The sequence below is a fragment of the Podarcis melisellensis genome (assembly GCF_964234715.1).
Source record: "Podarcis melisellensis genome assembly, chromosome: 9".
NCBI classification, from domain to species: domain Eukaryota; kingdom Metazoa; phylum Chordata; class Lepidosauria; order Squamata; family Lacertidae; genus Podarcis; species Podarcis melisellensis.
In genome coordinates, this window is record NC_138541.1 from 2,375,847 (window position 1) to 2,401,188 (window position 25,342).

Sequence of the window (25,342 nt, forward strand, 5' to 3'; positions counted from 1 at the left end):
CTCTAAAAACTAGGTGCGCCTTATGGTCAGGTGCGCCTTATGGAGCGAAAAATACGATAAATACGTACACAGATACATACACCAAAGTCCCTCTCCTTGGTACTCACAGAAAACATAGAGGGTTACCCCTTGGGCCACGCCAGTGCCCATAGAGTTTTCTGCCTCACAGTGGTACAGGCCGTAATCCTCACGGGCAGCACTGCTGATGGTTTTAAGCGGCTCACTTCCGCAGGAGACGCCATCTTTGAACCACCTGTAGGCGGTGACTTCGGGGTTGCTGCTGTCCACAGTGCATGTCAGGGATGCCTCATCGCCCACTCGGATGTTCTTGGAGGAGGGATTGAGCGACACTTTCACACCTTTGGGGGGATCTAAGAGCAAGTAGAAGACTTTGAGACGAAGAACAGGAATGGCGGTGGCTCGCTGAGCGCAACATCCCTTTTCTTGAGCGCTGAATCCATCATAGGGAAATGAAGGCTGTCTTTTCATAAGAAGGTTAGAAGGTCAGGCCAACAGAATATCTAGTCCACCAACTGGTTCTCACAGTGGCTGAACACATGCCTCTTCTGAGAAACCCAGGAGAGCAGGATTCGAACACAAGAGCAACATTTCCCCCTCCTGTGGCTTCCGAGAACTAGGATTCAGAAGCATTGCAGCCTTCAAGTGTGGAGGCAGTGCATAGCCACCCAGGCCAGTAGCCATCAAGTATTCTCCATGAATTTGCCTAATCCTCTTTTAAAGCCATCTAGGTTGGCAGCCATCACTGTCTTTTCATTATTAGGGTGCTGTATTATTATTATTATTATTAATTACAACGGTACTTCTGTTTACGAACTTAATTCATTCCGGAGGTCCGTTCTTAACCTGAAACAGTTCTTAACCTGAGGTACCACTTTAGCTAATGGGGCCTCCTGCTGCCGCCACGCCACCATAGCACGATTTCTGTTCTCATCCTGAGGTAAAGTTCTTGACCCCAGGTACTACTTCCAGGTTAGCGGAGTCTGTAACCCAAAGTTACAGAGGTGTTTGTAACCCGAGGTACCACTGTACAGTCATACCTCGGGTTACAGATGCTTCAGGTTGCGTTTTTTCGAGTTGCAGACTGCCAAAACCCAGAAGTACTGGAACAGGTTACTTCTGGGTTTTGGCAGCCGTGCATGTGCAGAAACACTAAATCACGCTTTGAACATGCGCAGCAGGGCCAAATATCAACCCGAGCGTCCACTGCAATTAAATTTTAATACTGCCATTCCTTGGAAGATCGCAGGGCATGTTACAGCATAACAATGCAAAATGAGAACACAAAACGCAAGAAACACAAGGACTCCGCTCCCACAAACACATCCTTATTATTCATTAAATTTCTTTGAAAGCTCCCTGGACTAGATAGGCAGGGCATAAATGATTGCTGCTTTCACCCATCTGTCTCAAGAGACAACGGAGTACGCCTCCAAGGGTGAAGTCAAACCGTTGTGTTAGTGGCACTCAAGTGACTTCTCTGGAGAGCAAGCCTGGGCAGTGTGTCTGGAGGTCCTGGGCTGCCCAGACAACAGGACCCCCCCCTCCCCGCCTCGCTGATGGGGTCCAAAGGAAAACAGAGCAAGACGTTTGGCACCAGCTTGGCTGAAGGAGTTGCCAGAAGGAGGAGTACAAGATGCCATCTAACCATCTTAGGGACTCCGCTCTGATTTGTGTAGGGTTTACTCCTGAGCCTTTTCTTTTCCCAAAGATGTCCCTCAAGGTAGCTGAGGTTTGGGATCAGAGTTCCCTACTCCTAGAGGGGCTACCTTCCCAGGTTGAGGAGCCTCCTCTGCCCCTCACTTCCCTCTCTACAACATGTCCAGAACCGAATTTTTGATTTTTGGAGCCACTCATGGTCTCATCTACTCCATTCACCAGAGCCTGTCTTCGCCCCTAACTCACTTATTAACAACAGTAACAACAACCGTTCTATTCCACCTTTCTACACAGGACTTAGACGTAGAAGTAATTTCTTTGTTGTCACTGATATCTGCCCCTCCTGGCTGCTCCGTCCTCCTCACATGGATAAACTCACGTTTCACGTTGAGTGTGATTCTTCCCGCGGCCACCTGCTCCCCAACAGACACCTCGCAGCTCAGTTCCCGGTTGTGGTCCTTCCAGGACAAAGAAGTGGTCAGGGTTTGCTTCCTGAGTGATGCCACCGTGTCCAGCTGCAGTGTATTGGACACAAGCGAGGTTGTCGTGTCGTAGCCAAGCCATCTCATGGAGATGCTGTCATAGGGACAGGTGTAGGGGCTGGAGCAGCTGAGGGACACCTCCATCCCTTCACGAAGGTCATCTGGGGAGGCAATGGTGGGGATGTCGACCGAGTCTAAGGAGAAAAGGCAAAAGGATGGGCTTAGCTGAGCAGAATCTTCTGAGTTAGGAAGGATCAACTCTTTGCTCGTCTGAAGATTACAGGGCAGTTCACAACATAAAAATGCAAAATAAGAGCATAAAATACACCATAAAACACAAACCAACCAACAATTCCATATTCACACAGATATAGATGACAGATTAATTGTCATTCAGTGGTGTAGCGTGGGGGGTGCAGGGGGGGGCCGGCCACGCCGGGCGCAACATCTGGGGGTTAGGGTTAGGGGGCACAAATCCATGGGTTAGGGGGCGCAAATCCACGGGTTAGGAGGCACAAATTACTTGCCTTGCCCCGGCTGCTGACAACCCACACTACGCCACTGTTGTCACTTGATTAGTTGTAGGTAAAAAAAGAGGGGAAGAGGGACACATGGTGGGGGGAACATATGGGCATGATTTTCAGGTGGGATAAATTACATACCAGAAAATACAGGTTGTGTTATTAAACCTGATTTGGCATTTTGCAAAAAGGAAAGCGACTGGGAAATGAACTGGAAAGTGTAGGATAACTTTTGCTTGACACAACATGGGCTAACCTCCCCGCAGATCAGAAAGGCTGCTCATTAAATAGCCAACTTCGTCTAACCAGCCAATCTGGTTCCAGCCAACCAGGGTGAATGCTCAATAAACACATACCCTCCAACATTTGAAAATAGGGACATTCTGTTCCATGGTGTTGGTGGAGGTGATGATCATCATCATGATCAGAATGTTGCCCCAGCACTCTGGGTGGCTTCCAATGTATATAAAAACATTTTTTTAAAAAAACTTCCCTATACAGAGCTGCCTTCCGATGTCTTCTAAAGGTTGTACAGTTACTTATCTCCTTGGCTTGGAGGGTAATTCCATACCCTCCAACACTTTTCTGATAAAAATAGGGGCATCCTAAGGAAAAGCGTACTAACAAAGGTCCGTATAGTTAAAGCTCTGGTTTTCCCAGCAGTGAGGTATGGAAGTGAGAGCTGGACCGTAAAGAAGGCTGATCATCGAAGAATTGATGCTTTTGAATTCTGGTGCTGAAGGAGACTCTTGAGAGTCCCATGGACCACAAGAAGATCAAACCTCTCCATTCTTAAGGAAATCAGCCCTGAGGGCTCACTGGAAGGACAGATCCTGAAGCTGAGGCTCCAAGACTTTGGCCACCTCATGAGAAGAGAAGGCTCGCTGGAGAAGACCCTGATGTTGGGAAAGATGGAGGGCACAAGGAGAAGGGGATGACAGAGGACGAGATGGTTGGACAGTGTTCTCAAAGCTACCGACAAGAGGTTGACCAAACTGCGGGAGGCAGTGGAAGACAGGAGTGCCTGGCCTGCTCTGGTCCAGGAGGTCACAAAGAGTCGGACACGACTAAACAACAACAACAACAAAGGAAAAGCGGGACATTCTAGGATCAAGTCAGAAACCAGGATGGCTTCTGTAAATCCAGGATTGTCCCTTGGAGTGTTTGTAAACAGGTTGTTTGGAAGGTGACCTAAAGAAGATGTCACAGGCTAAAAGCAGTTAGAAATGCACAAGCGGAAGTGAAGCTCAGCTCAAAGAGAATGCTTTATATTCTCTGTTTTTGAATATGGGACACCGGCTTTCAATTGCAAATATGCTTAAGTTTCAGATTTCAGCTTTAATTAGCTGCGCTCAAGTTTTTCTGTTTCGTTTTCTTGGAGGAACAGCCTGAGAAATGCCTGGGCTAAAGATAGAATGAGGAACTGAGGAGAGTGCCTGTGTTCTGGGAGTACACTGGGCTGGGAGGACAAATTTGTGCATAAACTCGGTGAATAGTTATCACTGAGGGGAAGCTGATGATGGGAAGAGAATCAGCTGGAGGGAGACACCCCAACCTGGTTAAACAAAGGGGAATAGAAAGGGATGGTCTGTTTTGCTTAATGTATGTAGGGTTTGGTGTCAGCGTTGCTTGTGCAGGTTCTCTGCTGTTCACTTGTGTTCCTTTGGTGGTGAGAGAGGTTGGGGTTGGCCTGGGGTGTGGTTGTTCAATTGTGGTTGGCTGGGGTGGTCTTTGTTTTCATGTGTGAGTGGGGTGGGTGGGTGTTTTGGATCAGGTTAGCCATCTTGGTTTGTATGCTGTTGGTGGATTTTTGTCGTTGTCTTGTTGGGCTGTGCATGTGATGAAGGGGAGCCATACTGGGGTAAAGGCGTCTTCTTCTGTTTGTCCCCGTGTCAGTTTCAGTTTGTTGGTTAATTTTTCTAGTAGGGCTGTTTCCCATACTATTTGGTACCATTGCTCCATGTTTACTCCTGACAGGTCTCTCCAGTGTCTGGTTATGCTGTTTCTGGCTGCTGAAAGGAGGAACATTGCCACCTGACCCCACCCATCTTCCCCCATTCCACCCCTTTTCTTCCTAATGTCTCAACAAATGAAACTGATTTGTAAAAATGTTACATGAATAAAATACGAGAGACATTACACATACTTCTGTTTATCAAGAAAATCTTTAATAAAACAAGAAAGAAAGAAAGAAAGAAAGAAAGAAAGAAAGAAAGAAAGAAAGAAAGAAAGAAAGAAAGAAAGAAAGAAAGAAAGAAAGAAAGAAAAGAAAGGGATGGTCTGAATGGGGAGGGAGATAAGAAGCAGCACTAGATCGGGGGTAGCCAACATAGTGCCCGCGGGCGCCAGGCTGCCTGCCTGCACTTCCTCTGGTGCCCATGAAAGGCATCACACTGCCATAAAAAATCCACAATGTGCAATGGACTGTTTCATTTTCCTGCTCAGCCTCTCCTACGACCCTTCTCAACAATGTCCACGTCTCTTTAACTGCCAGGTCTGGACACCCAACCTCCCTTCCATTCTAAACAGACAATTGAACATAAATGTGTCAAAAGTGTGGGATGTAATCCTCTGGAGCAGTCAAGTACAACATTTCCTGTTTGCCTAGAGTGAACATGCAGGGGAATGCTGGTCTAGCCAGTTGAACTTCCTGTTACACCTGGCTGGAGCATCCTTCCTTTTGCATGTGACTAGTAGGTGGGCGTGACCTTTCCAGATCTGGTAAAAAGCCAAGTCACTTAGCCACCTCCCTCTCTCTTCCTTCTTTTTCATCCTGCTTGCTTCCTGGTTCACCTGGTTATCACCCATATGGGGTAAACCTGTTTGTACATATTTGTAGCTTTAAGCCTAAAGCCTGCCTTCAGGGATCACCTGATCGCGAGTAAAACTTCTTTTTGTTACTTATGAATAAGTAACTGTTGTGTCTTTATTCTTTTAGGAGGGATCAAAGGGGTCTTAGCAGGAATAATAGAACATACAGTGGCATGTCTGGTTACGAACATTTCAGGTTACGAGCTCCTCTAACCTGGAAGCAGCTGCTCCTGTTTGTGAACTTTGCCCCAGGTTGCAAATGGAAATTGTGCGCCAGAGGCCCCATTAGCGGAAGTGCGCCTCAGGATAAGAATGGTTTCAGCTTAAGAACGGACCTCCGGGATGAATTAAGTTCGTAACCAGAGGTACCACTGTATTTCTGTTAAATCTTACATCTTTGGTCAGGAAGCTGCTTGGGGATCTGTTAGTGGTTTCTGGCTTTGCATCGTGCCGTTCAGAGTTGTATTTGGCACTGGGAGATGTAAGATAGAGTGATAATTGTATTTTAAAATGGGGTTTCAGAGTTTTTAGGGGATTTTGAATGTCTAATGTAGATTTTTCAGTTTCATTGTTCTGTATGGGACAATGACAACAAAGATATCATATCGTCCCCAGTACAGTGGTACCTTGGTTTAAGAACAGCTTAGTTTATGAACAACTTGGATAAGAATGCTGCAAACCCAGAAGTAGGTGTTTTGGTTTGTGAACTTTGCCTTGGAAGCAGAACATGTTTCGCTTCCTGTTGAGTGTGTTCCATTTGTAAATTGAGTCCCCCGCTGCTATGGGAAAGCATGCCTTGGTTTAAGAACGCTTTGGCTTAAGAACGGACTTCCGGAACGAATGAATACAGAGGTACCACTGTATTTCAGTCTGGGCAAGCCAGTTTGAATTGCTCATTGTCTCTCTAACGAGTCTGCAACCAGCTTCCTGCTGAGTAATAGGGAAATGCAGTCTGCTAAGTGAAAAAACTTGCTAACACGAGTTAGGAAGGATAATATTAATCAATATACCCCACAGGAAGAGACCTGCAGCAGGGTCAGGCCAACAGCCCACCTAGTCACAGAGGCCACCCAGATTTCTATGGGAAGCCTGGCAGCAGGATCTGAGCACAACAGATCTCTCCCCGCTTTTGATCAGACTGTGCTTATAGAATTGAAGAGTTGGAAGGGGCCCTGAGAGTCGTCTAATGCAATTCCTTGCAATGAGCCAGGCTTGCTCTTTTGTTCACTTTTGGGAAGTTTGTTGCCATCCCTAGTGGCGAGTGTATCTGTGTGCGTCTCACATGTGTGCTGCATGCAGTGTGGGTGTACACACTCATGCACAAACAGATATATTGGCTGTGCCCATTCCTGGCATGTGACCATCAATACGACCCTCATGTTGGAATTTTTTTTGGCCAACTGTGCTTTAAGTCAAAGCAGTCCAGCCAATCACAGCCAGGTCCTTCTGCCTGCCCTGCCTCTCTGTGACCTCAGAGCAGCTCAGCCAACCACAATCAGTGAACAGCCTTCACTCCATCACAAATCCCTGATGATAATGGCCTGCAGGTGGCTCAGTTGGTTAGAGCGTGGTGCTGATAAAGCCAAGGTCATGGGTTTGATCCCCGTAGGGGCAAACCACATATTCCTGCATTGCAGTTTGTTGGACTAGATGTCTCTATGATTCTATAAACAGCTTGGTTAAACAGCAGAGGGGTTTTTCCAGCTTGATACAGTGGTGCGCAGACTTTCCTAATTTAGTAGCTTCCATTCAGTTGTTTTAAGCCAGGCTTTGCCCTCCAGATGTTTTGCACTCCAGCTCCCTGGCTGATGGGAGTTGTAGTCCAAAACATCTGGAAAGCAGCAGGATGAAGAAGGCTGGCTTAAGCCCTGAGGACGGGTAGTAAAGGTAAAGGTACCCCTGCCCGTTCGGGCCAGTCTTGCCAGACTCTAGGGTTGTGCGCTCATCTCACTCTATAGGCTGGGAGCCAGCGCTGTCCACAGAGACTTCTGGGTCACGTGTCCAGCGTGACAAGCTGCATCTGGTGAGCAGCACACAGAACGCCGTTTACCTTCCCGCTGGTAAGCGGCCCCTATTTATGTACTTGCACCCGGAGGTGCTTTCGAACTGCTAGGTTGGCAGGCGCTGGGACCGAACGACGGGAGTGCACCCCGCCGCGGGGATTCGAACCGCCGACCATGCGATCGGCAAGTCCTAGGCGCTGAGGTTTTACCCACAGCGCCACCCGGATGGGTAGGCTTAGCAAAAACAGTTGAGAGATCGGGATGCATCACAAAGCAGACTTCAGTGGGCAGGGAGTGTCTGGTTACTTACCGGTGACGGTTAAAACAACCCCCTTTTGATCGGACCAGCGGTTCCCCTCACTGATTTCGAACCGGAAGGTGTACTTGCCGGCATCTGCGGTGGTCACACCCCTCAGAAGCAAGGTGCAGTTGCGCTGGAGGGGGTCTCCCAGCAGCTCTGTGCGTCCTTGAAACCGACCCTCAATGCTACCAGGAGTTGCTGAGTGGTAAACCAAAGCCTTCTGCCCTGTGATATCTTTGTACCAAATGGCCGTGATGCCATTTGGGACAGCGACGTCGCTGGGGTAGCTGAAGGTGCACGGGATGACGACGCAGGAGTCTTTGACGCTCCACAAATGTTCGGGGGTCGTGACAGCCCAGGAACCAAAGGCTGCAATGGGAATTATTATTATTCATTTATATCCCACCTTTTCCCCTGAAAGGACTTGTTACTGAAGGGGGAAGGAACGGGTTCTGTGCAGTCAGTCTGAAACGGGACCCCAAATCCTCATTTTTTCCTCCTCCAAGGGAGCATTTCTAAAATGCATTAACTTGAGCTCTTGAGTCAATGTATAAACAGAAAGCCAGCTGTATAAACAAGTGCTCAAAGCCCTCTCCTTTATCAGTCCATGACAGCAATGGATGGCCTTGCCAGTTCCAGTGGAGCAGGGATGGCACGTCTGGGTCTTATCTTACTTCCTGACCACAGTGATGCACAGACCTTGTCAGCCCCCTGGGAACGGCGCCAGGAGGACTCTTAGAATTGGTGACCTTCTTACCCCAAGATAAGGAATACAGGAACAGGAACACCCTTTTATGGTCAAGAGCACAGGAACAGGGACACCCTTTTATGGTTAAGAGTACACGAGCAGGAATATCTGTGATGTCTGTTCAGTTTCTGTTAATTGATTCTCATGGAAACTTACAGATTCTGGCTTCACACAATTAACTCAAGGCCATGTCAATTTACTCTTGGCAGAAAGCCAAGGTCTGCTTGACCTAGAAACTACTTACTCTGATTGGTTAACGACCAGCACTCAACTCTGTTATCTAGGAATGCTAGCACAGTTTGTGTTAGAAGAGGGTGTGTTAGGAGTTAGGAGTGCTGTGTAGAGAGAGAGAAAGAAAGGATTTATTTTGCTTTGCTTTGTATGCAGAAACTCTGCTGGTTTTATTTTTCCTTTTAATAAATCCTGTAAATAGTTATTCTGAGTCTAGCTGACAAGTCATTTCCACCTCAACTAGCTTCTTCGCTGTGCAGGAAAACTCTGCTACGCTTGGGCTAAAGCCATTAGAGCTATGCCTGGCACTTCAAAGTTCCAAGAATGTCAACTTATGTGTATAAGCTTACGTGTCTGGATTCCTGGGGAAGGGGGGAGAGGGTGCCTGGAGGATATATATACTGCATGAAATCTCTCATTTCTTTGGACTTTCTGTGAACTGACCACGCAAGTGCCTTCTGCTATCCGGAGAGCAGAATAAACTCTTTCTCTGAATCAACCTCGGTGTCATTTGACTCCTTCCTCCCTGTTCTGGGAGCAACGCTCACCCTACTAATCGGTAATGTCTAATAAGGCTACATTTCAGCAATCAGGTTTAGTATTTAGCAAACATACCTTGGGCGACATAACTGGAGAATGCAAAAAGGAAGAAGGGCAAAGGCATAGCCGGTGGGAGCGGCTGATTCAAGGGCAAATTCCTGGAGGGGGAAGCAAAGCAAAGTTCACAGTTAGATTCAAGACCTCCCCAAAAGATGAGCACACCTTTGACCAAATGGGCCACGGAATGTGGAATGCCTGTGGCCCACCAGATGCTGTTGGACTACAACTCCCATCATTCCCTGCAATTGGGGCTGGTGGGAGCTGGGCTCTATGAGCATCTCGAAGCCTTCAGGTTCCCTGTCCCTGTTTCAGGGGGAGATGCCAAACGCTGAACCTGGGACCTTCTTTGTGCAATGCATGTGCTTATTTATTATTTATACCCCACCCATCTGGCTGGGTTTTGCCGGCCATTCTGGGCAGCTTCCAACAAAATATTGAAATACATTAGTCTATTAAACATTAAAAGCTTCCCTAAACAGGGCTGCCTTCAGATGTCTTCTAAAAGTCTGGTAGTTGTTTTTCTCTTTGACATCTGGTGGGAGGGCGTTCCACAGGGCGGGTGCCACTACCGAGAAGGCCCTCTGCCTGGTTCCCTTTAACTTGGCTTCTCACAGCAAGGGAACCGCCACAAGGCCTTCAGCGCTGGATCCCAGTGTCTGGGCAGAATGATGGGGGGGGTGGAGACGCTCCTTCAGGTATACTGGACTGAGGCTGTTTAGGGCTTTCAAGGTCGGCGTCAACACTTTGAATTGTGCTCGGAAACGTACTGGGATCCAGTGTAGGTCTTTCAAGACAGGAACTATGTGGTCTCGGTGGCCACTCCCAGTCACCTGTCCAGCGGTCGCATTCTGGATTAGTTGTAGTTTCCGGGTCACCTTCAAAGGTAGCCCCACGGAGAGTGTATGGCAGTATTCTGGTGCTAGAGGAGACTCTTGAAAGTTCCATGGACTGCAAGAAGATCAAACTAATCCATTCTGAAGGAAATCAGCCCTGAGTCCTCACTGGAAGGACAGATTCTGAAGCTGAGGCTCCAAGACTTTGGCCACCTCATGAGAAGAGAAGACTCCCTGGTAAAGACCCTGATGTTGGGGAAGATGGAGGGCACAAGGAGAAAGGGACGACAGAGGACGAGATGGTGGGACAGTGTTCTCGAAGCTACGAACATGAGTTTGACCAAAATGCAGGAGGTAGTGGAAGACAGGAGTGCCTGGCGTGCTCTGCTCCAGGGGGTCACGAAGAGTCGGACACGACTAAACGACTAAACAACAACAGTGCGCACCCCGGAAATGATCTCTTTCAGCTTCTGCCTTCTGGAAAAAGGTCCAGGGTTATAAAGACGAGGACTAGCCTCCTGAGAAACAGTTTCTACCCAAATGCAATTTTGGTTTTAAATGCAGTGTAAGGAGTCTCTATGGGAGTATATTGTATTTAATTATGGGGTATCAGAGTTTTTATGGGGCTAACCAGGCTGGGATAGCAGGCTTGTTGGTTTTTGAATGTCTTATGCAGATTTTTCAATTTTGTTGTTCTGTATGGGACAATGACAATAAAGATTATCGTATCGTATTGTACCTAGGCAGTGGTTTCGACTAGATGGCTCTAGTCCAACACTACAGTTCTAGGATTCCAACTGCTGCCACATAGCTCTGTTGTCTCCCACAGTGGCATATTAAAAACTAATGAATAACTGTTGACCTGGGCCTGACTCGCAGAAGTGCAAAACTATTCCTCCTCCTGTTACGGTTTCAGTGACGCACTACGGGCTGGGAAGGTCTATCAAAACGCAGCGACATCTGGGCATTTGCCTGAGCATCCCACTCAGACCTCCAAATAGCAAGTGGACCTGGGCTTTTTTTCAGCCGGAACTTGCTGGACCTCTCAGGTGGGTGCCATTGCAATTATAAGAGAACAAGGGAGGCGTTCGTGGTGAGTTCCAGCACCTCTTTTTGTAGAAAAATAGCACTGGGAACATCTATCAGGGAGAAGAGGAACGGGAGCGTTGCTCTCCGTCTCCCGTTTGAAACGTCCCGTCTGTTTCCTGAACTCAGCCCTTGGCAGCAGCTTCCAAATGAGTTTCGTTTCTTCTCATCAGCCTCACCCATCTGACCCCAGAGCCCAAGTTCCTCTGCTCGCGGCAACAGGGCCTGACCAAGGCATGCAGAGTGGGGCTGTCTCTGATGGCTTCTGAAATCCAAAATCCGGATTAATGGCTTCAGTTTCCTTTGAGCAATCAACAGCCAATGGCCATAAACATCTGCAAAAAATAAAATAAAATCGCCTTTCCCTTGCCCAAGTCTATCTCTGGTCCTAAAAGGATTGACGCTGGAAGGGAATTGCTGAAGCCCTACACTGGGAAATCAGGGTTCACATTTCAGGAGAGTTTTTGATGTTGTTCAAATGGATTTATATATTCTGACATGTGTTTATTACTTATTTATTTAAAATCAGCTATTTCTTTTTTTAAAATCAAAGTGACTTACAACAGAAATGCATACAACCATACAGTAAAAACACACACACACATATATATGTTAAAAATGGACCTCAATTAACCATTATGGAAATATGTATTCTTAATTGGCTGTTGGAACAGGAAAAAAATCAGCAGGCGTTTCGGTGTTAAAACAGAAGGTGCCTGCTAAATCTCTGTTGGCAGAATATATCACACTTTTCCTACAAGGAGTTCAAGGCCACATTCATGGTTCTCTCCCCCTCCCATCCCATTTTTATCATCACAACAACCCTGTGAGGTGAGTTAGGCCAAGAAACTCTGTCTGATCCCTGGCCATCCAGTGAGCTTTGTGGTTGAGTGGAGATTTGAACCCTGATCTCCCAGGTCCTAGCCTGACCCTCTAACCACCAAAGAATACAAGCTCTCTAATACTGTATTGTAAAATGAAAAATAGTGCTTGCTGCCAGGGGTGGCGTGTAACAATAACTTCTCCCCCAGCTACCCTAATCCAGAACCCTGAAAACTGGTTTCTCTGTGTGTGCCTGGATTTCCTCCCCACTTCAGAAGGATAGAAGTGGAAAGTGTTGGACGTGGACCAGAGGAAGACCTTCATGAGTCTCCCTGCTTTGTTTTGAAGCACCAAGTGGCCTTGTTGCACTCTCTCTCAGCCCAACCTACTTCAGTGAGTCCAAAAGGCTGCTTTGTGATCTCGTGGGAGGAAAATGGGATGTGGGTGATATGGGATCAAGTCCTTCTTGCCTATCCATCATTCAAGCTTTAAAATGTTTTTCCATTTCCACTTGGAATTTTATAGCGTCTGATGGAACATATCAAGTTTTGATTGAGCCGAATAGATTGGCATGGCCCGCCCGCCCTCTCTCTCTCTCTCTCTCTCTCTCTCAGAGAAGGAGGGAGGGGGAGAGAGGTGTGCAGCCTGGGAGTCATTTTGGACTCGCAGCTGTCCATGGAGGCGCAGGTCAATTCTGTGTCCAGGGCAGCTGTCTACCAGCTCCATCTGGTGCGCAGGCTGAGACCCTCCCTGCCCATGGACTGTCTCTCCAGAGTGGTGCATGCTCTAGTTATCTCCCGCTTGGACTACTGCAATGCATTCTACATGGGGCTACCTTTGAAGGCGACCCGGAAACTGCAACTAATCCAGAAGCGGCAGCCAGACTGGTGACTGGGAGCGGCCGCCGAGACTACATCACACCGGTCCTGAAATACCTACACTGGCTCTCAGTATTTTTCAAAGCACAATTCAAAGAGTTGGTGCTGACCTTGAAAACCCTAAACGGCCTCGGCCCAGTATACCTGAAGGAGCGTCTCCACCCCCATCGTTCTGCCTGGACACTGAGATCCAGCACCGAGGGCCTTCTGGGGGTTCCCTCCCTGCGAGAAGCAAGGTTACAGGAAACCAGGCAGAGGGCCTTCTCGGTGGTGGCACCCGCCCTGTGGAACGCCCTCCCACCAGATGTCAAAGCGATAAACAACTACCTGACATTTAGAAGACATCTGAAGGCAGCCCTGTTTAGGGAAGCGTTTAATATTTAACAGACTACTGTATTTTAATACTCTGTTGGAAGCCACCCAGAGTGGCTGGGCAAACCCAGCCAGATGGGCGGGGTATAAATAATAAATTCTATTCTATTCTGGGGAAAACCTGCAAGCAGGATTTGAACACAAGAGCAACTCTCTCCTCCTGGTGTTTCCAGCCACTGGCATTCACTACCACCAACCATGGAGGCAGCGCATAGGCATCCTGGCTAGTAACCCTGGATAGTCCTCTCCTCATTAAATTATCTAATTCTTTTTTAAAGCCATCCAAGTTGGGGGCTGCCCCTGCCCCCTATGGGAGCACAGGCGCTGAGTTGATCCCAACATGGTGCAGGGGGGTGAGGTCACGTCTCCCAATGTAGTGCAGCCCAGGGTGACATTCCACCAGGCCTCTCCAAGGTTGGTGCCAGAATAATAGTGGCAAGAAACTGGAAAAATGAAATCTTACCAATGATCACAGAGTGGCAATTTTTTATGCTAGAATACCTGCAACTAGCAAAATCGGCGGGAAAAATTAGAGGAATGTCAAACCAAAATTTATTTAGGGAATGGAAAATATTTAAAGAATACTTGAAAATGTACAGTACGGACAATAAGATACTTGCGGAAATAGAGTGATACTGATAACCAAGAATTATCTAAAATATAATAGTGGATTTTATATATCTATATACAAAATAAAGGAATATGAATCTGTGCAGGGAATACAGATAATATAAGTAGTATAATGAGAATTATTGGAAGTTACTATTTTAATTTGTTATGTAAGTGTAATATATTGTATTTGTTTATGTTTGTTTTTCTGTCTTTTCTTACTCTATTGTTTTTTCCATTTGTATCATCTTTTGTATTATATGTTATGTATATATTTTCTATGTGAAAATTAATAAAGATTTTCTATTAAAAGAAATTGGTGGGGGGCTGAGCCCTGTCCCAGCAGATATTGGGGGTGGGTTGTAGAGGTCTCAGCCCCATAGGGTTGGCGTGCCTGTATGGGAGCAAGAGCCATAATTCAACTCTCTGCTGCATAAATAAGTTGTTGTGATGATGGTGATGGTTTGTATACTGACCTTTACCCACAGCTCTCAGAGAAGGTGCTTACAACACAAAACCACAATGCAGAAACACAAAAAACATAATAAAAACAAAGACAACCCAAAGAATTTCCCCTTCCCCAACACATTTTAAAGGGGCATTGGATGTCAATCAGCCCAAGGCCTGGTTCCTGAGGAATGCTTTTGCCTGGCACCTAAAGGTGTATAATGAAGGTGCCAGGCGAACTTCCCTGGGGAGAGCATTCCACAAACAGGGAGCCACTGCAGAAAAGGCCCTGTTCTTGTGTTATCTGTCCCAAATCTTCCACTCCTCAGTTTCACTGGATGTCTGCAAGTGTTGTGAGACGGAAAAAAGCTTTTCGCAATCCACTTTCTCTACACCATGCATAAATTCTATAAACTTCCATCGTGTAACCTCTTACTCTGTTTCCCTCTAAACTAAAATGTCCCAAACGCTGCAATCTTCCTTCATAGCGGAGCTGCTTCATAGCCTTTTCCAACTCTGCATACTCTCAAATAATCAGTAATGCTCAAGGCGGCTACCAATTGCAAAATAAGCACAACAACAACCAGTAACATGATTGAAATGGTTCTGCCTTGCCTTTTCCCAGAGAGCAGCTCCTCCAGCAACAGATCTCCGCAGTCCTTTGGAACTCTCTACCACACACAGTGGAGCGATGCTGCTTCGGGGCTTCTAAATGGGATGCTGGACCTCAAGGACAAAGCGGTCCAGGAGAATGCAGAACTTCTGGTCTGGGACAGCTTTATCTGCCTCCCGTTTTGGGAAATCCCCCATTGTGTCAGCTGTTCTCATTCTGGACCCAATCACTTAAAACGCTCATCGTTCAGCGCTGATGAGACATCTTGGGGGGTAGGAGGAGGAGGAGGAGGAAGAAGAAGAAGAAGCAGGGAACAGCCTTCTGGGTTCAGAGCTGGGCACTGCAGTTCAAGATGGATGTGGGTGACAAGTTGGAAAGGATCCAGAGAGCAGCAAGAATGATAAACAGTTTCTCAAGTCAAACCCTGGGAGGAACAACAGAAGGAACTGCAAGGAAACTAGGAGTTTGGGGGTTATGCAATTCCACAGAAGCTGTTCTCAGCTGGCTGCTGTCACACACACAGAGTTAGGGATGGACTTAAGTTACAGATTAAACATAATCCTCCCTTCTACGGGGGCTTCGTTGACCAGATAAGAAGGACCCTGCAGCTGCATCAGGCCAAAGGGTCACCCTGTTTCCCACGGCAGACCCACCAAATGGGAAGCAGGCAAACATGAAGGCAAGAGCACCATCCTCTTGATGGCTTTGCAGAAGATTCTGCTGAGAGATATGGTGCTTAGACCAAGTCACACCGCTGGCCCACTCAGCTAGTATTCCCAAGCTTGGGCTTGTGTCCCTAGGCTTGCGGTGTATTGAAATCAATTTCTGTTGCTGGTTTTTGTTGTTGATATGTTCCTTGGGTTCTTCTTCTTCTTTGAACTTCCTTTAACAGTGTAATGCAGAAATAAAGCCCATGGCCTCAGTTTCTTAAGTGCTGCAGTGGCAGAACATCTTTGCCACATTCAGAATGTCCCAGGTGAAGTCTCCTATGGGATCTTCAAATAGAATCGGGAGATGCCCCCCCCCCCCACGAAAGCCCAGAAGACCACTGCTTCTTTACGCAGCGTATAATCCACGGAATTCCCTCCCACAGGGTAATACAATAATTTGGAACTGTGTGTGAAAAAATAGTAGAAATAACAATACAATGAGTCTAATCGGAAGTCAAATGTGTTTATTTTATTTTATTTTTTTTCTTTTCCCCTTCTTTCTTTTTTCCTCCCCCCCCTTCCCCTCCCCTTTTTCTTCTTCCTTTTCTCTTTTCTTTTTTTGTGTGTGCCTCCTTTCTTGGTCTTTCTCTTTTTGATTTGTTACGAAGGAGATCAAGAGATAAAAGTATAATATGGAAACTTCCAGTAAGTCAAAAGTGATGTTGTGTAATTTTTCTACTACTATTTATATATTGTTAAAATTGGTGAATTGTAATGAATTGATGTAACAATTACTGTGGGTTTTTTCCTTTGTTATTGTTGAATTCTAAATAAAGTATTATTCTTCTCTTTAAAAAAAAAAAAGGAATTCCCTCCCACAGGGATGGCCACTAACCTAGATAGCTTTGGAAGAGGATTGTCTGAACTCATGGAGGAGGAGAGAGGCTAGCAGCTGGCCAGTGCAATTTTTTTTAAAAGAAAAAGAGGTGCCAGAACTCACCATGAACGTCTCCCTCTGTCTCTTAGATTGGCAATGGCACCCACCTGAAGAAGAAGAAGAAGAGTTTGGATTTGATATCCCGCCTTTCACTCCCTTTAAGGAGTCTCAAAGCAGCTAACATTCTCCTTTCCTTTCCTCCCCCACAACAAACACTCTGTGAGGTGTGTGGGGCTGAGAGACTTCAGAGAAGTGTGACTGGCCCAAGGTCACCCAGCAGCTGCATGTGGAGGAACAGGGAAGCGAACCCGGTTCACCAGATTACGAATCCACCGCTCTTAACCACTACACCACACTGGCTCTCTGAGAGGTTCCGGAACCACCTGAGAGGTGCTAGAACTGAGTTCCAGCAAGTTCCTCCTTGGAAAAACCCCTGCTACTAGGCATGATGGCTCGGCTCTGCCTCAACAGTTGGAGGCAGCAGTGTTTCAGAATGCTAGTTGCTGGAAACCACAGGATAATAATAAAATAATAATAATAATTTATTATTTATACCTGGCCCATCTGGCTGGGCTTCCCTAGCCACTCTGGGTGGCTTTCAATATTAAAATACAGTAATGCCTCAAACTTCCCTAAAGAGGGCTGCCTTCAGATGTCTTCTAAAAGTCTGGTAGTTGTTCTCTTTGACATCTGGTGGGAGGGCGTTCCACAGGGTGGGTGTCACTACCAAGAAGGCCCTCTGTTTGGTTCCCTGTAGCTTTGCTTCTGGCAGTGAGGGAACTGCCAGAAGATCCTCAGCACTGGACCTCAGGCTCCGGGCAGAACGATGGAGGTGGAGACGCTCCTTCAGGTATACTGAACCCTATATGATGTGTCTTGTGCCGTTGAACCAATCACGCAACATTCATTCCCTACTAATATATCTACAACACTTAAAATATAAATCTGGGGACACTAAATGAAATCCGGGGACATTCCGGAGACAGATTTTGTCCGGGGACAGATTTGTAAATCTGGGGACTGTCCCCGGGAAATGGCAACCATAGTCAAAGAACCAAAACTGATCTCAAGGTTCCGCCCATTTTTTTCTGCCATTCAGGTCTTTGGTCTCTGTGCTTTGCTGGACTCAGCACATTCTTTCACTTTCCTCCAGAGGAAGTAGATGTTGCATTATCAGGAAAAGAAACTGAGCAGATTATCAGATCTTCACACTTCCCACGTGCAGGAACTGGGTGCTCTTTCGACCTGCTGCTGGTTTCAGCAAGGTCAGCACGTGAAGCCAGCTGAGTCAGCCTCCCCCCTACATGTCCCCCCCCCCAGCCTGTAGCAGCATGTGATACGAAGGAACCAGAGCAGGAAGTCACAAGTGGCTGGAGAGGAGAGGAAGTGTCGGTGGAAGCATCAACACCAACCTCCAGAAAGCCGGTCCTCTCCAGGTGCCCACCGGAGTTGTAGTCCAACGCACCTGGAGGGCACTAGATCGGGGAAGGCTGCTGCCCCCCTGCAAAACAGGGGGTTGGACTAGATGAATTTTCTGGGTACCTTCCAATTCTGCAGCTCCATGATTTATAAACTGCAGGAGGCTGGCAGGGAGAATGAAGGAATGAAACTCTCTCTCCCCCCCACCATCACTTGGAAACTCTTTGCATTCCTCTCTGATAAGGGGCAAGGTGTGTTTTCTGTACAGGCATCTCCAGAATCTAAGACACTCTCTCTTCCAGGAGAGCATTCTGAACTTTGGAACTGAAAGCATCATATATATATTGTTGCTGTTGTTTAGTCGTTAAGTTGTGTCCGCCTCTTTGTGACCCCCTGGACCAGAGCACACCAGGCACTCCTGTCTGCCACTGCCTCCCGCAATTTGGTCAAACTCTTGCTGGTAGCTTCGAGAACACCGTCCAACCATCTCGTCCTCTGTCGTCCCCTTCTCCTTGTGCCCTCCATCTTTCCCAACATCAGGGTCTTTTCCAGGGAGTCTTTTCTTCTCACGAGGTGGCCAAAATATTGGAGCCTCAGCTTCAGGATCTGTCCTTCCAGTGGGCACTCAGGGCTGATTTCCTTCAGAATGGAGAGGTTTGATCTTCTTGCAGTCCATGGGACTCTCCAGTGTGAGAGAGAGTCAGTGTGGTGTAGTGGTTAAGAGTGGCAGTCTCGTAATCTGGTGAACCGGGTTCACTTCCCCGCTCCTCCACATGCAGCTGCTGGGTGACCTTGGGCCAGTCACACTTCTTTGAAGTCTCTCAGCCCCACTCACCTCACAGAGTGTTTGTTGTGGGGGGGGGAGGGAAAGGAGAATGTTAGCCGCTTTGAGACTCCTTCAGGTAGTGATAAAGCGGGATATCAAATCCAAACTCTTCTTCTTCTTCCAGAGTCTCCTCCAGCACCATAATTCAAAAGCATCCATTCTTCGGCGATCAGCCTTCTTTATGGTCCAGCGCTAACTTCCATACATCACTACTGGGAAAACCATAGCTTTAACTATAGTTGTTGGCAAGGACCTTTGTTGGCAAGGTGATGTCTCTGCTTTTCAAGATGCTGTCTAGGTTTGTCATTGCTTTTCTCCCAAGAAGCAGGCATCTTTTAATTTCGTGACTGCTGTCACCATCTGCAGTGACAGAAATTTGTTTACCAATTTGTAATCCTAATAACAATACTTGGAAATTTTTTGGGGGGAGCGGCTCCTGCAGAAGGAGGGTGGTGCTCTTTGGCACCCCTTTATCAGCTAGCATCTCTTTAGAGGCAACCAAGGCTCCTCCAGCAACCTCCGAGGGGGGAGGGGACATTCCCAAGCCAGGCTTGCAAGGGAGGCTCGGCTGCCAGGGAAAATATTTACCCACTGTCAGTGAGAGGACATAACTCAGCAGCCAGGAATCTGTGAGGTCAGTGAGACCCTTCCAGCATAGAGGTGGGTCAGCAGATCTGAATTCCTCCTCCTGCTTCTCCGTCAAAAGGCTCAAGGCAATGGGATATTGCTCATACATACTGTATGTTTCCAGGACTGTGTTCAGAGCTTTATGCTCTACCTGGGGCTACCTTTGAAGGTGACCCGGAAACTACAACTAATCCAGAATGTGGCAGCTAGACTGGTGACTGGGAGCGGCCGCCGGGACCACATAACACCGGTCCTTGAAAGACCTACACTGGCTCCCAGGACATTTCCAAGCACAATTCAAAGTGTTGGTAAATGGCCTCGGCCCAGTATACCTGAAGGAGCATCTCCACCCCCATCATTCTGCCCAGACACTGAGGTCCAGTGCCGAGGGCCTTCTGGCGGTTCCCTCGCTGTGAGAAGCCAAGTTACAGGGAACCAGGCAGAGGGCCTTCTCGGTAGTAGCGCCCGCCCTGTGGAACGCCCTCCCACCAGATGTCAAAGACAACAACAACTACCAGACTTTTTAACAGACCACATGTATGTTGGAATATATATTTTTAGACCACAACTACCTGACATTTAGAAGACATCTGAAGGCAGCCCTGTTCAGGGAAGTTTGTAATGTGTGACATTTTGATGTATTTTAAATCTTTGTTGGAAGCCACCCAGAGTGGCTGGGCAAACCCAGCCAGATGGGTGGGGTACAAATAATAAATTATTATTATTATTATTATTATGCTAACCGTTCCTTCCCAGTGGGCATTCTTTTCTTATGTCTTGGTTTTCAAATTCCCTCCTATTCCATCATGCAACATTTTGCTCAGTCCACCCTGGGGTCTTTCTTATTCTGTCTCGTCCCCCATTCTTAGCTTCTTACGAATGTCACCCCCCCCCCAATGCAAACCTGTAGAATCCCCCAATCACACCAATCCCCTGCTCTCATTTATCAATGGCCCTGTTTTGGCTCCGTGTCTATCGGAACTCACCACCCGTGCTCACTATTAAAGGGAGTGTTAGCAACTAATAAATTTGTGCAAATGTCAAGTATTTATTAAAGCCACATGGGGAAGAAGGGGAAGGGAAAATTCTTTGAAAGCAGAAAGTCCCGGGTTCAAGTCTTGGTGTCTCCCACTAAAGAAGAACTCTGGTGCCAGCGCTGAGAACTGGCTCCATCTGTGAACTTTGAAAGACGCTGCCAGTCAAGGCATGCAGCACTAGTTTGGATGGGCCAGAGATCTGACTCGGCAGGGGACAGCTTTTTCTGTTCATGATTGTTCACCATCTGCAGACAGGATGCTGGACTAAATGGGCCAGGCCATTCAAGGCTGTGGCCATGACTGCCTCCAGTGGGAGTGAGTTCCATATGCACTGCATGAAGAAGTCATTTCTTTATCTGTCCTGAAACTTTCAGGATAGCCTTTTTTCTATCCTTGTTCTACTGGAGGTTTTTAAGCAGAGTTTGGATGGCCATCAGTCAGAGGTGCATTACCCGTGATTCTTACATTGCAGGGGGTTGGAATGGATGAGCCCTGGATGTCCCTTTCAGCTCTACAATTCTAGGATTCTATGACTATATATCCATGCCGTGCATGGTTTTGTGAACTTCTGTTGTCTCGTGTCCTTTGCTTCAGGCATCCAAGCATCTAGCAGGGGGTGATTTTGGCACAACGCTCTGAAATATCTGCTGCCTGGGTTTCGGGTCTTAAAGCCAGCCTGAGAATTCAGAGCTACGGCTTTGTTTCAGAGAGGCCATCCCTGCATCTTGCATCTTCCACGCTTTCTCCCCCCTCCTCCCCTTTCCTGCTTTGCAGAAGAAAAGCCCAGCGTATATTTTAAAAGCCCTTTCCGTATAACACAAAACACGCCCGTAACGTGCCTCTTCCTCCCAGCCCAAACATGTGGGAACTTGATCCGTCCCCCGTCCCCCCTTGAGCGGCGTCAAGCCCGCTAATGTGTCTGCAGCTGAGATTTTCCAGGCTGAAAGCTTTCGCGGTGGAGCCCACCTGCACCTTGTTACTGCAGGAACAGGCGGGGGGGGGGGGACCGGGGACACACTCCTCAGTCCCCCCTCCCCTCCTCACAATATAGAAACAGCTTTAAGGACGTGGAAAGTCAGAGGCGAAAGGAAGGCAAGGGGCGCCGGGTATAGGGGCGCAAGGCGCTTCAGCCCCCTCTATATTTTGAGGCAGGGGGCCAAGCTCCCCCAATATTGAGGGGGCCGACACCCCCTGCCACCACTGAGAGCCCTCTGCACACCCCAGCCCCTGCCCGGGAGCCGGGAGGGGGCTGGGACGAGCGAGGGCGCATGCCAGGGCGAGAAGGAGGTCGAGCGCAGAGCTGGGGCTCCCCATTTCTCGCCTGGGGTGGGACACCTGCAACTCAGAGAGAGACAGCTTGCGGGCCCCTTAATGCGTGTGTGGGGGGGGGGTCAGCGCCCTGTGGAAGGGCCCTGGGGGAAGGCAGAATAGGGCATTCTGCAAAGTGCAGAAAGAAATTTTGTTTCCATGATATGAAGCCGCTGGGAGAGATCATCAGGGGGGTTTGGTGTTCATCAGTATGCTGATGACACCCAGCTCTACCTCTCTTTTAAATCAGAACCAGTGAAGGCGGTGAAGGTCTTGTGTGAGTGTCTGGAGGCGGTTAGAGGATGGATGGCGGCTAACAGATTGAGGCTGAATCCTGACAAGACAGAAGTACTGCTCTTGGGGGACAGTGGGTGTGCTGGTGTGGGGGACTCCCTGGTCCTGAATGGGGTACCTGTGCCCCTGAAGGACCAGGTGCACAGCCTGGGAGTCATTCTGGACTCACAGCTCTCCATGGAGGCACAGGTCAAATCTGTGTCCAGGGCAGCTGTCTACCAGCTCCATCTGGTACACAGGATGAGACCCTCCCTGCCCGCAGACTGTCTCGCCAGAGTGGTGCATGCTCTAGTTATCTCCCACTTGGACTACTGCAATGCGCTCTACCTGGGGCTACCTTTGAAGGTGACCCAGAAACTACAACAAATCCAGAATACGGCAGCTAGACTGGTGACTGGGAGTGGCCGCCGAGACCATATTAAAGACCTACATTGGCTTCCAGCACATTTCCAAGCACAATTCAAAGTGTTGATGCTGCCCTTTAAAACCATAAACAGCCTTGGCCCAGTATACCTGAAGGAGCATCTCCACCCCCATCGTTCTGCCCAGACACTGAGGTCCAGTTCCAAGGGCCTTCTGGGCAGTACCCTCACTGCAAGAAGTGAGGTTACAAGGAACCAGGCAGAGGGCCTTCTCGGTAATGGCACCCGCCCTGTGGAATGCCCTCCCACCAGATGTCAAGGAAATAAACAGCTATCTGACTTTCAGATGACATCTGAAGGCAGCCCTGTTTAGGGAAGTTTTTAATGTTTGATTTTTTATCGTATTATTATTATTATTATTATTATTATTATTATTATTATTATTATGTTGGGAGCCACCCAGAGTGGCTGGGGAAATCCAGCCAGATGGGTGGGGTATAAATAATAATTTTTTATTATTATTAACTTATTATTTCTATGGTGATTCTTCTTGCAATATTTTCCACAAATATAATGTGACTGGGTTTTTCTAAATGGGGGGGAGGAGCTTGAAGATGATCACGGTGGGGGGGACCCTACAGCTTGCCGCAAGCCATGTAAGGGGGTCCCAAGAATCACCCAAGGGCCACGGATGAGGAACCCAATCGAAAACTGGAAGTGAATAATTTTATTGTCATTTTTTGATGCATGTATATCCTGTCTCTCCCCCCCCCCAGGGAGCTCTGAGTGGTTTTCCTCCTCTCCATCTTTGTCCTCACAACAACCCTGCAATGTAGGCGAAGCTGAGAAGCTGTGAGAGCCCCAAAGCAGGCTTCATGACTGATTGGGGGATTGGGAACCTGGTCTCCTCATCCAGCACTCTAACAACCTGTAGGTAGAAAAGGCCAAGACATAGTTGGGATCCAATTTAATCCAGAAGAGAAGAGAAGAGAAGAGAAGAGAAGAGAAGAGAAGAGAAGAGAAGAGAAGAGAAGAGAAGAGAAGAGAAGAGAAGAAGGGAGCGGGAAATAGAGAAAGAGAAGCTGCTTCCTGCTGCCTGACTCTTGAAAGTTCCCTTAGATTCTTCTCTAGAGTGTTTCCCTCTTCTTCCGCTTCTGGCAGGGAGCCCCCCCCAAAAAAAACCCCTTAATGCCTTTGGCATGTAGCAGGACTTCCTTTCTAACAATGCGTGGGGCCCCGTTTGGTCGGTAGAAAGGACTTTTCCGAGATCAAATGGACGTAAACCTCGGAACAGCTGGAGAGTTTTTCTTGTAAGCTTTCCAAAACAGTCTCCACTTTTCTCTCCGGGTTCTGCAGCCACCCTCGGCCTCCCCTCTTCCTCGGATGGGGCCCGCGTATGGGAATGTGTCGGTCCAAAGTTGAATTTTTCTAAAGGAGTTACGGATGGGTGGGAATGGGGACTCGTTGCTGAGGTTCTTCACCAGAGCAGACCATGGCTCTTAGGACGCCAGCTGCCCGTGAGCTGGGAATGCTAAACTGGTCTGTGTTCCTGCTCTCCATCCCACAAGAGTCAGGGATGGCCACCCAACGTGGATGGCTTTAGAAGAGGATTAGACAAATTCGTGGAGGGGGAGAGGGGTCTTGATGGCTCTCCCTCTACAGCTGGCACCAGCACTGCTTCTGAATCCCAGTTGCTTTAAGCCACGGGGGCGGAGAAGGAGAAGAAGAGGAGTTTGGATTTGATACCCCATTTTATCACTACTCTAAGGAGTCTCAAAGCGGCTAACATTCTCCTTTCCCTTCCTCCCCCACAACAAACACTCTGTGAGGTGAGTGGGGCTGAGAGACTTCAGAGAAGTGTGACTAGCCCACCGTCACCCAGCAGCTGCATGTGGAGGAGCGGGGAATCGAACCCAGTTCACCAGATTACGAGTCCACTGCTCTTAACCACTACGCCAAACTGGCCACACTGGAGAGCGCTCTGGTGCTCGGATCCTGCCTTCAGGTTTCCCATAATGGGCATCTGGTTGGCCACTGGGAGAACAGGGTGCTGATCCAGCAAGACCCTTCTTATGTTCTTGTTTTTATTCCCTGGAATACCCTTCAACATTCCTCAGATAAAAATACAGTCATACCTCCTGTTACGTCTGCTTCATGTTACATTCTTTCAGGTTACATCCCACAGTGAACCCGGAAGTGTCAGAAAGGGTTACTTCTGGGTTTCACCGCTCACGCATGCGCAGACACACAAGATGACGTCACGCGCAGGCTCAGAAGCGGCGAATCACAACCCACACGTGCGCAGACGCGCTGCTGCGGGTTGCGTTCTTTTCGTGTTGTGAACAGGCTTCTGGAACGGATCCCGTTCACAACCAGAGGTACCACTGTAGAGTGGAACTTCGAGTTGGGTATGTAATCCATCCCAGAGGCACATCCGCAACTCAAAGCGTCCGCATCCAGAAGCGCCGCACCTTTGCGTGCGGCGTGATTTAGCACTTCTGCACATGCACGAGCGGCAAAACCCGTTCCGGTACTTCCAGGTTGCCGTGGGGCACAACTTGAAAAGACGTGACCTGAAAAGGACTCAGCATGAGGTATGACAGTAGGGACCTTTCTCCCTCCCTCCAACTGATCCCCTTCAACACCCCCATTCCCCTCCAGGTGCAGAGCAGAGGGCCTTCTCGGTGGTGGCGCCCGCCCTGTGGAACGCCCTCCCATCAGATGTCAAGGAAATAAACTACCTGACTTTTAGAAGACATCTGAAGGGAAGTTTTTAATGACTGATTTTGTCACTTTTTATTATTGATATTCTGTTGGGAGCCACCCAGAGTGGCTTGGGAAACCCAGC

General features: G+C 48.1%; 1 protein-coding gene and 1 long non-coding RNA gene across 2 annotated transcripts in view; one reads left to right on the forward strand and one right to left on the reverse strand.

Moving 5' to 3' along the window:
• SIGLEC1 (sialic acid binding Ig like lectin 1) overlaps nt 1-15,316 on the reverse strand; it is a 46,956-nt gene extending 31,640 nt beyond the window's left edge. Inside the window, exons 1-5 of the mRNA XM_081924760.1 lie at nt 15,037-15,316; nt 9,390-9,472; nt 7,805-8,164; nt 2,057-2,353; nt 108-371 (exon numbers count right to left, since the gene is read on the reverse strand). Coding sequence (XP_081780886.1) covers nt 108-371; nt 2,057-2,353; nt 7,805-8,164; nt 9,390-9,438 — 970 coding nt within the window. The 5' untranslated portion in view covers nt 9,439-9,472; nt 15,037-15,316. The remainder of the gene's footprint in view (nt 1-107; nt 372-2,056; nt 2,354-7,804; nt 8,165-9,389; nt 9,473-15,036) is intronic.
• Nucleotides 1-25,342, forward strand: part of LOC309377862 — a 102,891-nt gene that overhangs the window by 10,128 nt on the left and 67,421 nt on the right. The window lies entirely within an intron of this gene.